This window comes from Cottoperca gobio, chromosome 15 (assembly GCF_900634415.1).
Source record: "Cottoperca gobio chromosome 15, fCotGob3.1, whole genome shotgun sequence".
NCBI classification, from domain to species: Eukaryota; Metazoa; Chordata; class Actinopteri; order Perciformes; family Bovichtidae; genus Cottoperca; species Cottoperca gobio.
Window position 1 is genome coordinate 16,143,747 of NC_041369.1, and position 19,662 is coordinate 16,163,408.

The 19,662-nt window shown below is 40.4% G+C and overlaps 2 protein-coding genes across 4 annotated transcripts in view; one reads left to right on the plus strand and one right to left on the minus strand.

Annotated features, from left to right (window-relative positions):
• The window catches only part of LOC115020028 (SH3 and PX domain-containing protein 2A-like), a 49,630-nt gene extending 37,462 nt beyond the window's left edge, over nt 1-12,168 (plus strand). For 2 of the 3 annotated variants that reach the window (XM_029449866.1, XM_029449868.1), the window contains 7 exons: nt 2,473-2,586; nt 5,317-5,400; nt 7,408-7,525; nt 7,627-7,955; nt 8,104-8,153; nt 8,835-8,954; nt 9,160-12,168. In XM_029449866.1, the coding sequence (XP_029305726.1) occupies nt 2,473-2,586; nt 5,317-5,400; nt 7,408-7,525; nt 7,627-7,955; nt 8,104-8,153; nt 8,835-8,954; nt 9,160-11,088 (2,744 nt within the window). In that variant the 3' untranslated portion in view covers nt 11,089-12,168. The remainder of the gene's footprint in view (nt 1-2,472; nt 2,587-5,316; nt 5,401-7,407; nt 7,526-7,626; nt 7,956-8,103; nt 8,154-8,834; nt 8,955-9,159) is intronic. The other variant, XM_029449867.1, reaches the window with a different exon arrangement.
• A 3,705-nt stretch (nt 12,169-15,873) lies between these two features.
• The window catches only part of neurl1ab (neuralized E3 ubiquitin protein ligase 1Ab), a 28,936-nt gene continuing 25,147 nt past the window's right edge, over nt 15,874-19,662 (minus strand). Inside the window, exon 6 of the mRNA XM_029450461.1 lies at nt 15,874-19,438. Within this exon, the coding sequence (XP_029306321.1) occupies nt 19,194-19,438 (245 nt within the window). The 3' untranslated portion in view covers nt 15,874-19,193. The remainder of the gene's footprint in view (nt 19,439-19,662) is intronic.

Genomic DNA, 19,662 nt, shown 5'->3' on the forward strand with positions numbered 1-19,662 from the left:
ATGAGATATATATGTATAGTAAGTACAATTTTGGTATAATCAACTTGTTTAAAATTGGGATGTGAGTCTAATTAATGTTAAACTAAAAGGCCCCACAGAGAGCACAGACCTCCGTTTCCAGGCCGTTTCCATAAGTGAAAATATTGCTTGTATCCACCCCATGATTTGGATTCGCTTCAAATTTTAATGGGTTCTTCTTTGGCCCGAGCTTGACCCTTCCACCAAGTTTCATGACAATTGAGCCAGTAGTTTTTCTGCAGACAAACCAAACCTAAAACATAACCTCCTTGTCTCCTCGGAATACTTGAATATTCTCACAAGCTTTCAGCTCCACTGTGGAAAGAGAGAGTCTGTATTTTGAGTCCTGAATATTGCAGACACCATCTTGTTTTTGTCTGATGTATTGGCATGAGGTTTTTGTTCAAGCCACAGCAAGGACTGAGCACATCACATGGTTTGTTGCGTACCTGAGCACCAGCCAGCATGTTGCTCAGAGCCAGGCACTAACAGCATCCTCCTCTCTGGATCCACACTAACTCTGTGCAAAACCCCCCCCCCGCTGCGCCGCTGATGATGTTTTCTTGTTGTGTATCTAAGCAATTTCATTAATTAAATAAATCATCCGTCATATGAATCACAGAGATTGCATGCGTAAGTTCCATAAAGGTCTGGAAAGATTTTCTTTGTTATTTCCTCCACTTAGGAAATAATTAAGACCGTCGGCGGCTTTTCTTCAGTGCCTCTGGATTCCAGCTACATTTGGTGGACAGATTTATGTTAGTAATCAGAATTTGGGATTTAATTATTAGTTTAACTACAGTATGAAACTGCCTGCGAAAGGGACCAATACCAAATCCTACGGGCATTCTTAAAAAAATGAATACATTATAATAAAAGCAATGACGTCTTATAACGGCAGGCTGAGGGATTGTTCAGTGTTGGCAGAGCTTTGTATCTCCACTCTGGTTATGTGTTTTGCTGTGGTGTGAAATACATTTAGCGTATTGTCATTTTTTCAAAATCTCTCTGACTTAACAAAATAATTCCTCCACACAAAGCAGATCCAACATAATGGAATAAAACACTGTGTCCTGTCTACCCCAAGCACCAGTAATAACATCCTCTAATCTATAGCAGCCTTTAATTGCAACCAATCTAATTGTGATGAATGACTGTGAAATTATGGACAATCGCAACATGTTTCACTAAAGGCAGATGAATCATCATTGCCTAATATCGGGGTCTACCATCTGTTTGTTGTTATTTCCATATAGTTTTGCCTCATTGTTTACCATATCATTAATTAAGTAATACGTCTTCTTTCTGTTCCTGCCTATCATACTACATTCTGCTTCTTTTGGTTAATTGCGTGCAACTAAATTACCTCATAACTCACATTTCTGTAGTAAAATGTACACTGAATGTTCAGGCCAGCTGTGAAAATGTGATGGAACACCCCTATCCTCTTTATGGGTTATCCAGACAGCTGTCTGCCATATTGTATTCCCATTACCACAACAAATAGCGTATGTGTGGCATGCCACGCAGGACAGTTTGTGTGCCAGCTTTGTCACATTGGTCTCCTGTTAAGAACTGACACGGGCTCATAAATTTGGGGTGAATTTAAAGTTAAAATGATGTGATTACTGTACATGTGTGCTTTACATTTACCACAAGGCCATATGCAGCACATCCTATCTAACACAATGGATCACTGTACTCCGCTCACTTTATTGGCATCACATTTTTGAAAGTGTACTTTGTGTGTGCACCTTTCCAGCTGAGGCATTTGTCATTAAGCAGTTGTTGGCGCAATGCAGTCACACCCAGAGGAACATAGTCAAATCAGTTGCAATGTTGCCTTTGTATATTTTGGCTAGAAACTAATCAGAGACTGATCCTTATCAGACAAAGCGAGCCACAGTCAGGCGGTGATCCCTCTGATGTTCTCGGCCCTGATCATAACTATAGATTCAGTTCGCAACACAATTAAGTTCCACATGTTCTTGTCCATTATCATCCCTGTGATTTGAGTTATCTGATCAAATCAGGGCTGAATGACCAGAACAAAGATGGAAGTGATTTGACAGGAGATATAAGCCAGAGTAGATCTATGGTCACATCAGCAGATGTCATCTCTGTTTGTGGAGATTTGTTGTATAATTCTTTGGGTGGGAATCTTATCACGGGCCAAAATTCATCTGCAAAAAAACCCAAATCGTCTTATCTTGCTGATTTAAGCCTCTCAAATTTGGAGATTTCCTGCTTTTATATCATTCTAAGCTGAATATCTTATGGGTTTGGACTGACAATACAAGACACCAGAGAAACCAGGATAGACATTTCTATGTTCTGACATTTTATAGACTAAAAAAAATAAATCGGCAGATTAAACGATAATCAAAATCACTGTTAGTTGCAGCTCGACTCTACATAGTCCTGGTGATTTTCAGCTTCTGTATTCTTCCGCAGGTTGGTGGTTTGTCAGCACCGCAGAGGAGCAGGGTTGGGTCCCTGCCACCTATCTCCACTCTCACAGTGGCACACGGGATGACTTGGAGCTGGGCGCCTCTAAAGCTGGGGAAGGTAAGTCACTGTCTGCTTCCTCTGCCCACCCACAAGCACACACAAACACAACCTCACACACTCTGTTATATACCCACACACAGACACCACCTCTGCCCTCAATCCTCAGTCTTTGATCTGTGACAAAATGGAGCAAACCCGCCCCTTACTTCACCGCTGCCGGCCTACGCTAACGGCTGACGCCGCCGGTGTGAGCACCTCTCTGTCTGCCTGCCATCATAAGCACGCTTGAACAGAGTGTAGATTCAGGCCTGGGTAAACAGCAAGGAGGACTGCCAGGAGAGACCAGACCACAACCACTGAAGTGATGTGCTGCACAGTAATGCACTGTACAGTAAAGATGCAGCGCAATATTAGGCGATATGACCACCATGGAGTGAGCTCATGAAAGAGGCATGTGTGTCAGTATTAGGGAATAAAGCATTAGGCATTAGGGAATAAAACATGAGAATAATTTAACGAGCCATGCTCTTTAAATTATGCTTATCGTAAATTAAAAACAAGCTCCGACACAAATTATGCTGTTTCACGTAATGTCTGCGTATCATTGTGGATCGCAGATAAATTACAGTACAGTAGACGAGTGTGGATGTTACATTTTGCGAGATTACTGGAGTCAGAGAGAGATCCAAAACCCTGATAAGAAACACGCCCGTGTAGAGTTTGGTTTGCAATCATCTTGATGTCAGATCCGCTTACCGACCCAGCGTCTCATTCTTCAAGCATTTTCTATATTAGTGGAGGAAACCTTTTAATCTCAGAGCAATAGAGCTCAATTAGTGTCACATCCTCAGACTTTGACAGGTAGTGCAGCAACTGCAGCTTGTCCGTAAAGGTTTATGCATTGTGTTAGAGGAACCACAACAAACTGGAGGCACGGAAATAATTAAGTTGCGAATTACACTTCCAAAAACACATCAAGATTTTCCAGCACCCTGGCCAAAAAACATCTTTTGCTGTACAATTGCTGTAACAATGGGACCCAGGATCCCCTCGGTGTTGTATATCTTATGACTCAACGATGGAGGGAGCGAGAGAGAGAATACATGAGGCTACACAGTGTTACTGTTTCACAATCTGTTAAATATGTTTACATTTTCTCCCCATTTAGACAGATTTATCAACAGAAGATTTCAACATATATGCATACCACAAATGTATGACCACACACAGACGCAAATGCAAACGTCTACACCCAACACTCCTATCTGCGCTGTCAGAGATAGCTGGAGATCGCTGCCAGGGGGTTTCGGGAAGGACAATCTGTCAGTGTAATGAGTGTTTATGTGTCTAGTCAGTCATGGGTATGGCAAAGAAAATACATAAAGCATCTCTTTGTCAGTCCTGTGGTCTTCAGCAGTGTGACACCACATTGTCACAAAAGAAAAAAGCACATACTCATGGAAAAACTGGATTTATAATAGATGATTATTCTATAAAAAAAGGCAAAAAAACAGACATGTTGAAAGCTCAGGCGGCAGGAGATGTGAGTTTACCCACCGATGGAAGTGAAGACGCATCCTCCTCCTTTGTTTCGGTCACATTTTACACAAAAATAAACATATTGCCTAAAGGATAGTTAGACGTTCTGGGAAACATGCTTATTTGCTTCCTGGTAGTGAGTTAAATGAAAAGATTGATACCACTCTAATGTCTGTGTTGTAAATATGAAACTAATGCGAGCAACCGGTTAGCTTAGCCTAGCATTTAGAGTGGAAACAGGAGAAACAGCTAGCCTAGCTCTGTCCAACGGTTATAAAATCCACATACCATCACCTTTAAAGCTCACAAATGAACATGTTGTACCTAAATAGTTTTGCTAGTATTAGTTACTTCTTGTAATCTCCAAGAGGACTGGTTGATTACTAACTGCTCAGAGACAAGAAATTGTCTGGTGCATAACCCCTGTAAAATGGTGGATTGTTGGTTTTGCACGCCAGTTTCTCTATGAATGAAACAAATAAGATATAATGTATTAATTCTTGATCTTTAGTGGCATCTGTGGCTACTTCACTCAGAGCAGCTGTCAATCATAACATGTCACCCCCTTTTCATAGTATCAAATAACTAATTCAAACCAAACTAATCTGAAAAATGAACATACATCTGCATGATAAGAAGAACCTAAATTGACAGGAACCATCTTCGGGAAAACAAATTATTTGACGTGTATTTTGACTTCTTATCATTGGACATTTAAGAAGAGTGATGGAAATGATTTTCTTCTTTCTACACAAGATAATTAGCATGTCATTTTGGCATGTGTGACACAAGATCTCGTAGTTGGCAGAAATAATTTCCATCTCCACTGTTTTACCTACAAAAGGCATAGAGAAATAAAGATCTTCTAAAGCGCACAGCTCCAACCTGCGGCACTCTCAGCTGCATTATTAATTGGACGCCATTCTTGCGGCGGCAATGTGTGTCCCAGATGCTCTAACGCAACAGGATGGGAAAACCATGCTAACAATCTCCTAATTACAAGCCACAGAGAAAAAGTCTTGGGTTTAACACTTCCTCTGTAACCCCCATCCATCCACTCTAACTGTCCACCATGTTTTGCTTTGTGGTCTTGTTTTCATGTCCTCCATGTAGCTAATAATGAGTCTCCGTGTCATTTGTGTGCTGTGTGTTTGTGTAACATTTGTGCTTGCTCTTCATGTCTCCCATGTTTGTTTGTTTGTTTGTTGCTTTATTGTGGTCATCTGGTCACCATGTGTGTCTTGTCAGTTACTAAGCGGCATAAGGCTCATCTGAAGAGGCTGGACCGGAGATGGACGTTGGGGGGTGTCATCAGCCGGCAGCAGAGCCGAGGTGAACTGAGACAGATGCTGCATCACCTTCCTGCCTTTGTTATTGTTCCTCCCACCCTGTCTTACTTATTGTCTCTTATCACATGGCTCATCTCCTCCCTCTCTACATATTTGTTCAGTCTTTCATCCCGCATTGTCTTCCAGCCAACGCAATTATCATGACTTGAGTTTAATATGAAATGAGCCTGGAAAGCAAAGGTGAATTCATCAACTTTATATACACCAATTATTCATGCTAAACTCAAATTATGTTACAAAATTGCTCCAAGTAAGCATTTTCGTTATAATTAAGCACCGTGTGCCAAAACCAATCTTCCAAGAGTCACAGAAAACAACTACCCACTCATTTGAAAGTAGTTGCGTAATAGACTTTGGCATGCCTTATGCTGCCTTTTAGAACTATATTTTGCTTCTTTTTTTTATGAGTAAATGAAGCGTGCATGTATTTTTTTAATACATCTGTGTTCTACCAAAGTGTGGTAGAAACAGATATTTATCCTGCTGTGGTGCAGATAGCAACCAATATTGACAGATAAACAAAGAGCCTTATTAATCTCTAACTTATTAAGCAAGACATTCTCAATCAAAAACTTGCACATGTTTATTTTTATCAAGGCTAAGGGGCTTTTTTCACAGGAGATGTATTTGGATAGCTGACAGTGGAGTGAGGATAAGCTATTGAGTTCAGCCCAACCTTAACACTTGGCAGTGGATGCTGCTCTCTGGAGTGGAGGGAGAGTTGTTTCCACCCTAGCTCTGAAATCCTGCTTTGTGTTTTAAAAAAAAGAAAAAGACAGATATTTTGCTGAGTCCACAAGAATAATTTAAAACACTGATGCAGGCGATGCATGTTGTGGTTAACATAACATCTGATTCAGAGTTTCCCTTTATTGCACTGCTGGATATTGTTTGAAAGAGGTTGGTGAGAGGAAAACGTTTTACCAGCCCCAACACAAAGAGGCCGGAAGAAACAGGCAAAAGGAAAATAAAGCGGACGGAAATATTTTTACCCGGGGAGCCTACTGTAGTTTTTGCAAGTTAAGGGATTTACTAACCCACACCCATTCTGCTCCTACACAACTTGGAAAACGGGGTGGAGAAAAGGAAAATGGAATAATTTGTCGCCAGAATGTTGCTTCCTGTTTACCAACCGGGAAGACAGCATATAAAGTGCTTTATTATGTGCTCTTCTACTTTTGAACACACCTTTTCTCCCTGTATTTAGAAAGGAATTGCTTTAATGACAGGAAATGATGCCTTTGCTCTGCCCCTTGGCATCATGGGAATGCATAAATCAGCATGAAGCCTCTGCTCTCTATTATGTGCTGATTTTAGAGACGCCAATAGGCCGAGGACACTGTTAGGAATCAAACTGGCCCCATGTGCTCTAGTTCCCCTTGGTCAACACCCTTAATGAATACCAGTGAAAAGTAGTTATGTTAAAGTGGTTGATACTATGACCCACTACATTTGATCACATTTAGAGGAAAACGCATCGGTACTAGTCATTTTGTGTGGACTTTATTGAGCAGTTGGTGGTATAGAGATGCTAAAAACAATGAGGTGGGGGAGAGAGAAAGGGAACGACGCGAACGGGGAAGTTGGGCTTTATGGTCGGCCACGCTTTACGACTGTTTAGACAATTTTGAATATGGTTTGGGCGTGACGATTGATTTGACCACACTTGATTTATTTCTATGCAATATATAACAAAACGGTAATGTAATACATATACATCACATGCGTGTAACTTTTAGAGAAAAACATACTGCTACGATGGAAAAATGTGTTTTCTAGATGCAATAATTAATTATATTATGTAGTTACTCACTGCATTATATTATCTACTTGCACATCTGGCAGCTGAAACAACTGCCAGAGAGCAGAAGAGTCTGTATTAAAGAAAAAGGTACACCTCTGAAAAGTATCATATTGCAAAATTGGTGAAAATTCAATTTTCACAGCCCATAATTAGCTTTGTTGTCATCGTCTGGTCTTGCTTTTGCAGAAGAGAAGTACCTAACAGTGCAGCCCTACACCAGCCAGGGCAAGGATGAAATTGCTTTTGAGAAAGGAGTCATTGTGGAGGTGATTCAGAAGAACCTGGAAGGCTGGTGGTTTATCAGGTAAGCCTCTGCTCACTCGCTTCAGACATTTGTTTTTAAGTCTTTCATTACAAAAAGAGGATGTTTCTATTTTATTTATCTCTACCAACCTACTTTTACAGGTACCAGGATAAAGAAGGCTGGGCTCCAGCCTCTTACCTGAAGAAGATGAAGGACGATCTCTCTCCCCGCAAGAAGACCGTGACGGGCCCAGTGGAGATCATTGGAAACATCATGGAGATCAGTAACCTGCTTAACAAGAAAGCCTTGAGTGAGAAAGATGTGCAGATTGAAGGAGTCCCAGAGAGCCCCCAAGTGGCCAAGAAGGAGATCAGCCTACCAATCCCTTGTGCTGACTCCAGCCCTGTTAATACCCAACAGGAGGGGAAAAGTAAAGCAGAACCTGCCTCACCAGCTGTGGCCCGCATCGCCCCTCATCGGGTGGAAATTGGTTAGTCATCTCACTTCGAATGTATGAATTTCATGACTTGAAGTACTAATAACGCAATAAAAACAAAAGTCCCTTTCTTTATAAATGTCTATTGTTTTACGTAACCAAACAGTCATGTATGTTTTTTTTCTCTATGATTGTTTCACAGGATCCCCACTTCTCAGGCAAAAACCTCCTCCTCGAAGAGATGCAACCCTGGTCAGTGTCTCTCTAGTCTAGTAAACCATCTTGCTATACAAACAATTGGAAACAATAAGCAGTGGTGGAAGAAGTATCCACAGTTTTTACTCAAGTAAAAGTACTAATACATTAGTATGAAAATTTATCATTACAAGTAAAAGGTTAGAAGTGTTATCCAAAAAATACAAATTGAGCAAAAAAATGGCTTCTGTGACATTTATACGCAACATTATTAGATTGTTACCAATACATCAGTATGTATGCAGGATTTTACTTCAGTAGCTTGTCGAGATGGAGCTAGTTTTTACTTCTTTATATAAAGTTTGGTATTTTAGTCCTGTGGTTTCCAATTTTAGGGTCAGGCCCACTCTCACAAGTTAAATCTCAGGGGTTGTGGGATGATTAATAGGGTGGAAAAGAAGAATAAAAAAAGTTCTGTTATGAAATGTTACTTGAACAATTATTTAAATGAAACCATCTGTGTAACATGTAAAAAGATGATTTGTGTCTTTGGTGAAAATGCGAACAGCTCATAACTGTAGAAATGTTACAAGGGGCCACTGGACTAAATATTATCATATGCTTTTAAATGTAAAATGTTGATTTAAAATGAACTATTAACTACAGTTGTCAGACGTAATATTGTACTTTTTACTCCACAAATTTGTTTCTAACAGTGCCGATTTTTTTTGTGTTCAGGGATTTCAGTTGCCTTCCCCACCAGAGCCCCCTACAGTTGAAGCAGAGTATTATACCATTGCAGATTTCCAGTCCTGTATATCTGATGGTATCACTTTCAATGGAGGACAGAAAGCAGAAGTAAGCACTCTTTTTATTAAAGGTTAACTTCAGTAACAAGTAAATCATACATTTGGGTACCAACCATATATCTCTTGCTGTATCAATTTATTCATCGTAGCTTACTAACAACTCTTCCTTCTCCAAGAGAAAATCTAAATACAATTAAAATGTATAAAAATGCCATCATATAAAGACTAAACTCTTCTTTTGAATTGTATTTCAGGTCATTGAGAAGAACTCTGGTGGTTGGTGGTATGTCCACATAGGAGAGAAGGAGGGCTGGGCTCCCTGCTCCTACATTGACAAACGTAAAAAGCCCAACCTGAATCGTAGAACAAGTACTCTGTGCCGCCCAAAAATTCCACCCCCAGCTCCACCTGTCAAAAAGCAAGACTCTTTGGATACTGCACCTCCCAGCAGCCCCGGATCTGAAGCTCCAGAGTCCCCTGTGTCTCCTGGAAGGCCGGTGTATGAAGAGCCAGAATATGATGTCCCTGCCATTGGTGATCTGGACATGGAGTCTGAGTTTGAGTTTCTGAGGGGAGAAGGTTCCTTGGTGGATGTAAAAAATGAGGACACTTCCTCCGACAAGGGATCCCACCTGTCTTCCAAGCCTTCTCCGGCTTCGTCGCTCCACAGTGCATCCTTCAAGATGTGTGAGTCATTTGAAGATAGCCACGAGGCGGAGGGGGAGGCTGAGGGAGAGGGAGAGTGTATCTATGAGAATGACGGCTTCCTGCCCTTCAGGGAGACGCCAGAACGGCAGTGCAGCAGGGACTCAAATTCCTCCAAGACAAGTGTCTTGTCAGAAACTGGCAAGACTGCAAACCCAACATCAGGTGGATGGAGACCTGCAGGTAACAAGCTTAAGATAGACTTGAATGGGAGCCCATTTTCCACCAAAGCTGATGAGGCATCTAGTCCTAAATCTGCCTCCGCTGAGTCCACCCCAGATCTGTCCAGAACTAAGAAAGACCAAGAGGAAAGCAAGGCATCCTTTTCCATCAAGTCTTCCTCTAAACTAAAGCCAGTGGTGAGGCCTAAACCACAACTAGCCAAGGCGTCCAGTGCAGAGAAGATGGACATCAGCACCTTGAGAAGACAGCTGCGGCCAATAGGGCAGCTGAAGAATGGCACCAAAACTAAAGGTGAGGACTCTGAGACCGCTTCAGTCATCTCCTCAGAGGACTCCTTCTCTTCTCAGAGCACGTCCGATCTCTCTTCCATCTATTCTAAAGGCAGTCGGGGAGACTCTGACCTGGAAGGCGGCAGCCTGTATCGCACCACTAATCCCTATGAGAAACTCCAAGAGTCTGAGGTCAGCTTCCCTGCTAGGGTGGAGGTGGAAGTGCTGGAGAAGCAGGAGAGTGGCTGGTGGTATATCCGCTGGGGAGACACAGAGGGTTGGGCTCCAACTTACTTCTTGGAGCCTGTTAGGCAACAAGATGACATGGCAGGGTCGGAATCTGATGGTACCCCAACTAAACCTGGAAGCCTCAGCAAGTCTAACAGCTTGGAGAAGAATGAACAAAGGGTGCAGGCGTTGAACAACATCAACCAAAACCTAAAGAAGGTCACTCCACCCATCCCCTCCAAGCCTCCAGGTGGCCTCTCAAAACCCATTGGCTTGTTTGGTTCACGGAAACAGAATAGCACCAAACAGCAGCAGGTTGTCAGACCCCAGTCCGTTTTCATATCAGCCCCAATCAGGGACGGTCCCAGCCCTGTTGGATCTCTCAGAAGAAACGAGTCCCTCAACTCCACGGACCACCCTCGTGCCAGCCCCACAGTGCGACGCAATGCCTCATTCGGCACTGTGCCGCGCAGCCTTCCGCCAAACAACATAGCACTACCAAACTGGAACAGATCCGGTACCGGTAGCTCTGAATCTCTTGGCCTCAGCTCTCAGAAAAATGCCTTCCCTGTATCCACAGTAAAACCCAAGCCCCACATCATCCATAACAACCTCAGAGAGGTGTTTCTCTCCATAGCAGATTATCATGGCGACGAGGAGACCATGGGATTTCCTGAGGGGACGAGTCTGGAGGTCCTAGATAGAAACCCCAATGGATGGTGGTACTGCAAGATTCTGGACAATGGCAGACCAAGGAAAGGATGGGTTCCATCAAATTACCTCGAGAAAAAGCACTAGCACTCATGTGGAGCTGGCAGAACTCTGAACGTGCGTGTAAAGACTACTCAAACAGACTGAAACCCTAGGACGTTAAGTAAGGATTGAAATCTTACCCGGTACCTTTGCCAAAATGAGCAGCCAAATCAAATTGTGACTTTGAAATTAAATGAGACATCTGGTAAAATGAGTCTACATGATACAGTGCCTGAGACGTTGCATTAGGAGCAATATATCGAGACTTAGTGACGCAGCCAAAGAGAACACCAGAGAGCGGAAGAATGATTGAATGATATTCTTCAGTGGTTACCTTTAACTTGAACTAAGATATCATTTTGTGTTCAATCCTTGAACCTTTCTCTGAAAGTTTATAATGTAATTTTTTTTTCAACTTTTTAAGCATTTAAAGCTTACTGCATGTTTGAAGTGATTCATTATACTGACTATGCCTTGAGCTGTTGAAGTTAAACCTTTTTCTCCTCCTTTCTGTAAAGAAAATCTCAGTTGTTGCCAAAGCTGCTTTGTGTTATTCTCACCATGGTGCTCTCTGTTTGCATGTTTTTTTTATATCTCTTTATACTGTACGTCACCTTTTATGTGAAATATTTTATCCATTTAATTGTGTAATATTGTCCTAACAAAACAATTTGTGAGCATCTCTGATTATCACAGTATTTTCTTACACTTACATGTAAAAACAGTTCCTGATGATCTCCCCTTAAAATGTATTTTTCTTTTCATTTCAGGGGTTAATTGTCCAAAATTAAAACTTCCCTAACGTCAGTGAAAATTATATTTATTAATTACTTAAAAATCATATTATTACTTATTTTATTATTGTTATTATTATTATTATTATTATTATTATTATTATTGTAAGAAATATACTTATTAAAAAAATATCACAACCGCTTAAACATTTCTAAGAACTGCTCTATTAATAATAACATTTTGAATTTCTGCTGGGCAGTAAATTTGACATAACTCTTCAACTGCAGCAGTACTGGGATGCTCACTTTTGTTTTATGTTAACTGTGTGACCAGTGATGATAATTGAAGTGCCAAAAGAATGAATTAAATAAATGCACTTTTGAACAATCATTAGTACTTTCATTTTTCTCTCTTAATATTTCTAAATATTAATATTAATATTAATATTTAACACTCATATTACTGTTTGCCCACACACCAGGTTTGGTCCTCTTCCTTTTCTGACATGTAATCCCACAGCCCTCTCAGATTCCCCTCTCCAAATATGTTTTTAAGAATGGATTGTAAGGCAGATGTTATTTAACAATATTTATTATATAAAAGGGGACATTGTATTTGTACCACTGGTGGGAGAAGCTAGAAGTGTCAACTGTTTATCCCTTTCACATTAAAGGCATGCATACATTCATACAAATTACAATACATCTACACAGTTAACTAAATTCAACTAATTTCCCCAGTGGTATATGTGTATATTTTTGGTGACTATGTAATCACAATGTCCCCAGTTCAAGCCAGGGCTAAGGACCCAATTATTGCATGTGTTCCCTTCGCGTTTTCACTTCTTTTATCAACATAAAAGACAGAATTACCTTTAAAAATGTATATATTTTTTGTATGTCTGTTAGTGGTGAGTTAAATACTGTCTCTGTATTTTAATTATTATTTGATAAAAACCCAAACCGATTGCATCTGTATTGAAAAGGGTCTTTTTAAGTATCTTTTAGCTCCAATTTAAATCGCATGTCAAAAGTTAGATAAAAGGTCTTTGTGGAAATATCAGAAATGCTCCTTTTCTGCAGGGGCGTGTCAGAGTCAATGTTTGATTGACAGTAGCTGGCAGGCTGGCAGCCAGTCATTGGGCAGTAAGTGTGTTGTCAGCATGGAAGTATAAACTTAGTGGTATTGAAGAGTAAGGCCTACACCAACTTCTAATTGGACCCAAGTGACTCATTCAGGTAAATGTACATGTTTTGTGCTGCAGCTCGTCTGCTGCAAACGGATGTTAGCACTTTTCCAGATGAATGTTTGTTTGGTGGCTCGTTCAACAAGCTAAGGTGCAGATCAAGATGTGTCCATGTTTGTGAGTTGAATAAGAAGGAGACTTTAGCAGGAAAGCTGATGTTGATGGTTGTTCAAACTATGGCATGTTGTAGCCTTCATGAAACTAAAACAATATGAATGTCTCCCTTTTGGTTTCTGATATATTCTTGCCTCAAATAAGAACACAGTGCAAGTGATTTACATAGCAGATGTGTAAGCTGTAAAATAAAACAAAAAAGCAATTTCAATTGACTTTAATGCTCCACATGTTGCATTTTTGTATGGCAATCACCACCACTGTTTATGAAAGTCATGTGAAAAGGGTTTAATCATCTGGTGAATTAATTGCAAATTAATGTGGCGTATAATAAACAATTTAATGAGAACTTATCAAGGGCCATGATCACTGGTTTTGTTAAGCCTCTCAGTTGTGTTGCATTGAAAGCTTTTTGCCTTGGAATAAGTAGAATATCTCTATTGACTGTGTTTATATCCAGTATGAAAACACATCTTTGCATATGCAATACAACTACATAAATGAGGTCACACTTGGTTGCCTGACACCCCTTTCATTTATTACCCATAATACACAGAGCCACAAAGTGGTGCAATTCACTTTGATTGGACTCCGCTGGCAGCTTCTGCTTCAGGAGAACCTAAACATCTGACTTGGGTTTAGTTGGCTTTCATTCTGTGGTCACTGGGCAGCTTAATTTAGCATCAACTGACAAAGCAAAACTTAAAGTAACCAGTGCGGCTATGTAGCCTATAATATTATCGCTGTCAGCTATAATCAGAGAAACACCAAATCATCACACTGATGCAGTTTTCCAGTGTCAGACACTGCATACTGTTTTGATATATTCGATTTGGTGACTGAAATATAATAAGATTTACAGCCTACAGGATTTTAGTGTGAAATATGTCCATCCCGCTGGCTGTTTCCTCTATTGGGATATCATACTACACTGGCTTGGAACTAAGTTATATGTGCCCGTTGATCATCTTTATGCAATGTTTGTCTGCTGGCTGTCTATATTTGCTTGCTTGTTGTACTCATGTGTAGAGTATGTTTATTACAAATGATAAATCACAGGAGTTAGAAAGAGGAAAAGGGAAATGCAAGATGTTGCAGGTGAGATAAAGACACCCCAAGAGGCTTGTATGTTCAAATGTGACGGTGGTATGTCATTATGTCACACGTTGTTTAACGTGTAATGTATTGAGGTTGACCATAGAAATAATATCTGACAGCTGAGCAAATTGATGAAGACTTAAGATGTGATTTTAATCTCTTTAAAAAAAGTCAAGAGCATCCTGTCAAATTGATGTGTGCTGTTGTTATTATTAGAACAGGTAAACTGTTTTAAAATATCAATACAAAGTAAAGAAAATAGTAGGATCTAAGCCAGCTCACAAACCTGAACATTTTTGTGCATTTTATTTTTCATAACATCTATTTAGGTTCAAATTAAACATGTTGACTCTGCCATAAAACATGTCGGTTATGACTATGGTGTAACCTCTTTCCAGTCTTGTCATTATTGAACCATTGCTGATGGTTTTGTCTTTAAGGGTTTTTCTGTACTCCGCAGAAGGTGCTGGAGCGTTTTCTGGCCTCTGGAGGGCAGCAGCACTCAGCATCACAGTTACCTCAGCCTCTGTCTTCATCAACACAGTAATTAGATTATGTCGGGGTGAGAATCAGATCTCTCAATTGATATTTTGCACTATGATCAAAGTTGTACTTTTAAATAATTGCACTTCTCCTCACAGTCGGTCCCTCGATACCACAAATCTCACTGAGGAAAAGATTTTACATCACGCTGAACACCAACAGCTTAAAGCCTTAACTACAACAGAGGAGCAAACACAGACTCTGACTGCCTGATGTCTCGTTAAAATTCTAAATCGATAGTGTTGTGCTTTTTTGGAATACAAATGTCATACCTTTTTAATAGACAGCGTGTGGGTTTGACCAAATGGCTGAAGAGATATCACAACATGGCTCAAACAAGTCTGCCAAGCACCTTTACCCTTCAGAAGGCCTGCAGCCAGGTTCACTGAGAGGTCTGAGTGGAAAGTCTGCGTGTACACAGAAACCAGTGAGATATACTATATTCATGTCACTGTCACAGATCCTGGCTGTGTATTTCCCTCTCCCCTCGAAGAACACTTGGCCACGAGCGGCAGCCACTGCTGTCTGTTTCATGTCCGGACGTCATGGGTTGTATTTGTGCCTCGTCGAGTTCAGCATTAGAGCCAGGCCCGCAGGGTAGTAAATAACAGATGATGTTCACTCTGGCCAGGTCTGCATACCACGACTCTAAACAGTTTCTCTGTGAGTTATATCTGTTTACTAAAAGCCCTAGCCATTTGTTATTCATATAGTATATGTCGGGGTGTAAGTGAATGCATTAGGTATCTCAAAGATGACTGTCTTTTTGTTCTCAAACTGCTGTCTAATTTACATTTTCTTGCGTAAGACATTATATCAACCATTTGTATAATGCACGCTTTGGGAAAAGGTAATGGCACTAATGTTTTCTCGTTCCCCATCTTTGTGCCAGATTGAGTTTTTTCCTGCTGTGCATAAAACATAATAAGGACCATCGCTGTGAAATGGAAATGGTCAGTTTTAACATTTTATTGCAATTCGAGCCCAATGCATTAACCAAAGTAGGGATTGGTATTTTCTTGAACATAAAGAACGGCTGTATGTGCTCAAACTTTACTGTTTTTCATGTAATAAATGAGAAATAAAGCCAGTGATTCAGACTTAAACTTTATTTAACAAACATAATTAAACCACCTTTTTAAAGAATGTTTTTTTTTAACGACTAGAAATCCCAAGCCAAGGAAACCAAAAGGTATGAGCTGATTTTCTTGTCCACAATGCACAATGCCCACTTCACTGACTTTCTGGTTTCGTTTGGTTTGGGCTGCAAATATTTGGTCACATTTGAAAAAAAAACAGGCTTTCATAATTATGATCATATGGGAACTACTTACGCCTGCTTAACTACAACACAGATTCAAGATAGTATTTAAATATGCACAAGTAGGTCAAACATCATTTTACCAACTAATAGGTAACCAATGCCAACTTAACACATTTTATTCCCTTTTTTAATAGCATCATTTAGTATATGGCATTTAACCAAATATTCGACATCTTGGGAAATGTGCTTATTGGCTTTCTGGTGAAAAGTTGGATACAAAGATTGATATGACTTTGCTGCTGCTGGCTTCATATTTAAACTGATTTTGGTCTCCAGCAACTCCTGAGGGAAATATCTTTAGCTGCTAAATGCTCCACTTTGTTGACAAGCGGTGTATGTGTGTGCGTGTGTGTGTGTGCGAGAAGCGGGGCTGAAGTTTCGGGTGGTATTTAGCGACCCCTTCCACATTGTCACATTGCTCTCACGTTGTAATTTGATATATTGATTATAGCCACTTAAAAGAAATACACTAATACCATAATGTCAAATGCACTTGAAGTATTAAAAGTAAAAGTACTCCCGTCAGAGTTATAGCATTACATACTGTACAATATTGCAATAATTATTACTTTTGCATTTGTGTGCAAGTTAAAAGTAAAGAATACAATATTTATCTCGTGGAGTAGAATTAAAAAGTAGTATAATCTGGAAGAAGTACAAGTACCTCAAAATTACTTGAGTAAAATGTACTTAGATGTATTTTCCTGCAGTCTCATCTAGCTCTCCATTAGAAAGTTAATAAGCGTATTTCCCAAAATGTCTAGTCCCAAAACTAGTCCTTTAAGTGAAAAGCAACTGACGGATCCAAAGATCCTTTCAGGGGAATAAGGTTAACAATAAAATAATAAGGTTAACAATAAAATAAACAATATTTTTACTTTTTGGACACTATAGCCATACATGAAAAACAAACTGATACTTCTTTTATAGTAGCATTGACAAAATAAATAAACCCCATATTGTACAGTTAATATTACACTCATCAATAGCATTTTTCTATCAAAAATGTTTCACAAATGTTTTATTTCTGCTAGGTCATATTTGGTCAGGAAGTAACACAAAAACAGGTAGAAATGTAAAAGGCTGAGCATCTCTCAAGCGCAACAAAATTCCAGTATTATGCAATGCAGTGACAGAGGGGACAAGGCAAGGTTGCAACATTTCATCTGTAGCAGTGAATATATTCACACACTGAAATGTTTGTATTGTAGGTTGTGTGGTGAAACCTGCTCACATCAGAGACATCACAACCACGTAATAGTGACTTTAAGATGAATGTGAATGTCCTGGTTTTCACAGTGAGGAGCCTAACACACCAAAAGTGTGTCCAGACTTCTCTTTTTAAAAGGCACACAAGAAAACTTAAACTGTGACTCAGAAGTTACACAACATAACTGCTAATTTTCCCTCCACAGTTGCACGAAATAAAGCTTCAACACCTTGAAAAACAAATCAAATTACCACTTTACAAATTAGAGCAATGTTTCAGTGAGACCAAAATAACGACTGGAAATAGCTTGTAATTCTTAACATTTCAAAGCGGTACATAATGCATTACATTAGTCGAGTGAAAATGTCCTTGGAGTTTGCTCTTACAGACGAGAGAGCAGCACTCACAAACTGATATGCAATTGAAAGTGTCAAAATGTCCCACAATAACAAGCTTCAGCCTTGTCACTGACTGCACTCGTGTGCACGGTGTGCAGAAATACGTCATCGCTGAAAGCTAATATTTGTTTTTGATTGAATGTACATATGAAAGAGAAGTGTGTAACCTGAAGTAAGCAAAGCCATCTGTAACTTTATAGTGTGATTTCATGGGTTTCTTGCAATGATGAAGAGGTTGGTTCGTCATCCTTATGTGCTTGTTCAGCATTTTAAAAATACATCACTGCCCACCAATGTTTATTTGGATGACTTTTGTCAAATCACAACATCCAGCTGGCTTGCTGAGGCCGCCAGGAAGTAGGACATGCAACTCATGCAAGTCCCACATTTTACAAGCTTTCATACAAACCTCTGATGTATGGGGTGTGCCTGAGTGAGCGATCGCTTTCTTTGCACTGAAACGATGTGCAGACACATAGCAAAAGATGGCCCTTCCTCCCCTGTCTTCACCCCAAACATACAACATCCTCTCTCCTCCCTCCTCCCTCGCTCCCTCGTCACTGATTTACATCCTCATTCACCGCGAGCTTGACCTTCTATGGTGACAACATTCACAGTTTTTCACCCTTCGCACAATCTCGCCCTGCCTGAAATTCACAGAAGCACAGCAGGTGGTGAGATACCTGACAAAACATTTAATTTATGTATTCTTCTTTACCCTTAAGGCTTAGACATTCATTGTGATCTGTTGCAGGAGTATTTTCTTTGCATTCAAAAAATGGCTTATTTTAGACTTACTGCTAAGTTTCAACCACCAGAAACCTTTTTTACTCATTCCTCACTGGCCTCTGAATGTATTCAGGAAATGTCAAATTGTTGATTTTTCTGCTCAGATTTAGTCGAGAATTGATTCTTACTCTAAAACAACACTTTTTGACCCAATAAACTCTGACAAGCAGTGGAGGAGCAGCTGGTGAAACCACATTTATTCTCCTTGCTTCTTCCGCCGCTCTGGACAATTCTACTTCTTTAAAAACTAGCTTGCAGCGATGCTATCACCAGCAGAATGAACGGTTACTCTGCAGGAAGTAGGACAGATGCCTCTTCAGATTACTCTCTCTCTTCAACAAATCACACAAATCACGATTCACTGGACATTAGTAGTTCATTGTCCTATCTGGAGTTCCTACAGTAGCACATATTTTGTTTCCGTTGATCTCACCGACGATGAATCTCATTGCTGGGTCCTTACTGAGATGTCACAGGTAGGAACTGTGAGCTTTCAAAGGATGTGCATTAGACAGATAAAATATTTTAAAAATGGAGTTTGGTGGAGTCCTGCTGTAGAGTACCTGAGCCAGATTGCACACGCAAACAAGTGGGGCTTACGCTTGTGCTGCATCTGTCCTTACAAAGTCTTACATGGCTTCGACAAACCTCTTGAGCTAAACCTGACGATGCGACACATGGTCTTGCACAAGCCTACGTGCTCCGGTAGGTCTTGATGATATCTTTGATTGTCCGCCTGCAGATGGGACAGCATGCATTGGCCATCTTCTTGAGTTTGAGGCCACAGGTGTAGCAGAGACACATGTGTCCGCAGGCGTAGAGGACGGTGTCCACCACGTTCTCGTAGCAAATGGTGCATTCGTCGCTCCACGAGCCCGAGCAGGACGGGAAGGTAGGGGACTCTGGGTGGCTGGAGAATGGAGAGCTGGGGGTTGTACCTGAGGTAACGAGATGAAGACATTAGAGATGCGTGAGTGACGGAGAAAAAACAAGCTTTTTAAGCTTATTTAAGCTTTCATTATCATGCCCACTTTTTTCTGCTATTAAAGCTCCTTCTGTCGCTATTATCTGCCACGAGTTTTCCTGACATGCTGTCTGCAGCTTGGGATAGCAGTGATGTCGGGGATCACTGCTTCACATCACTGAGGTAAATATTTGCCTC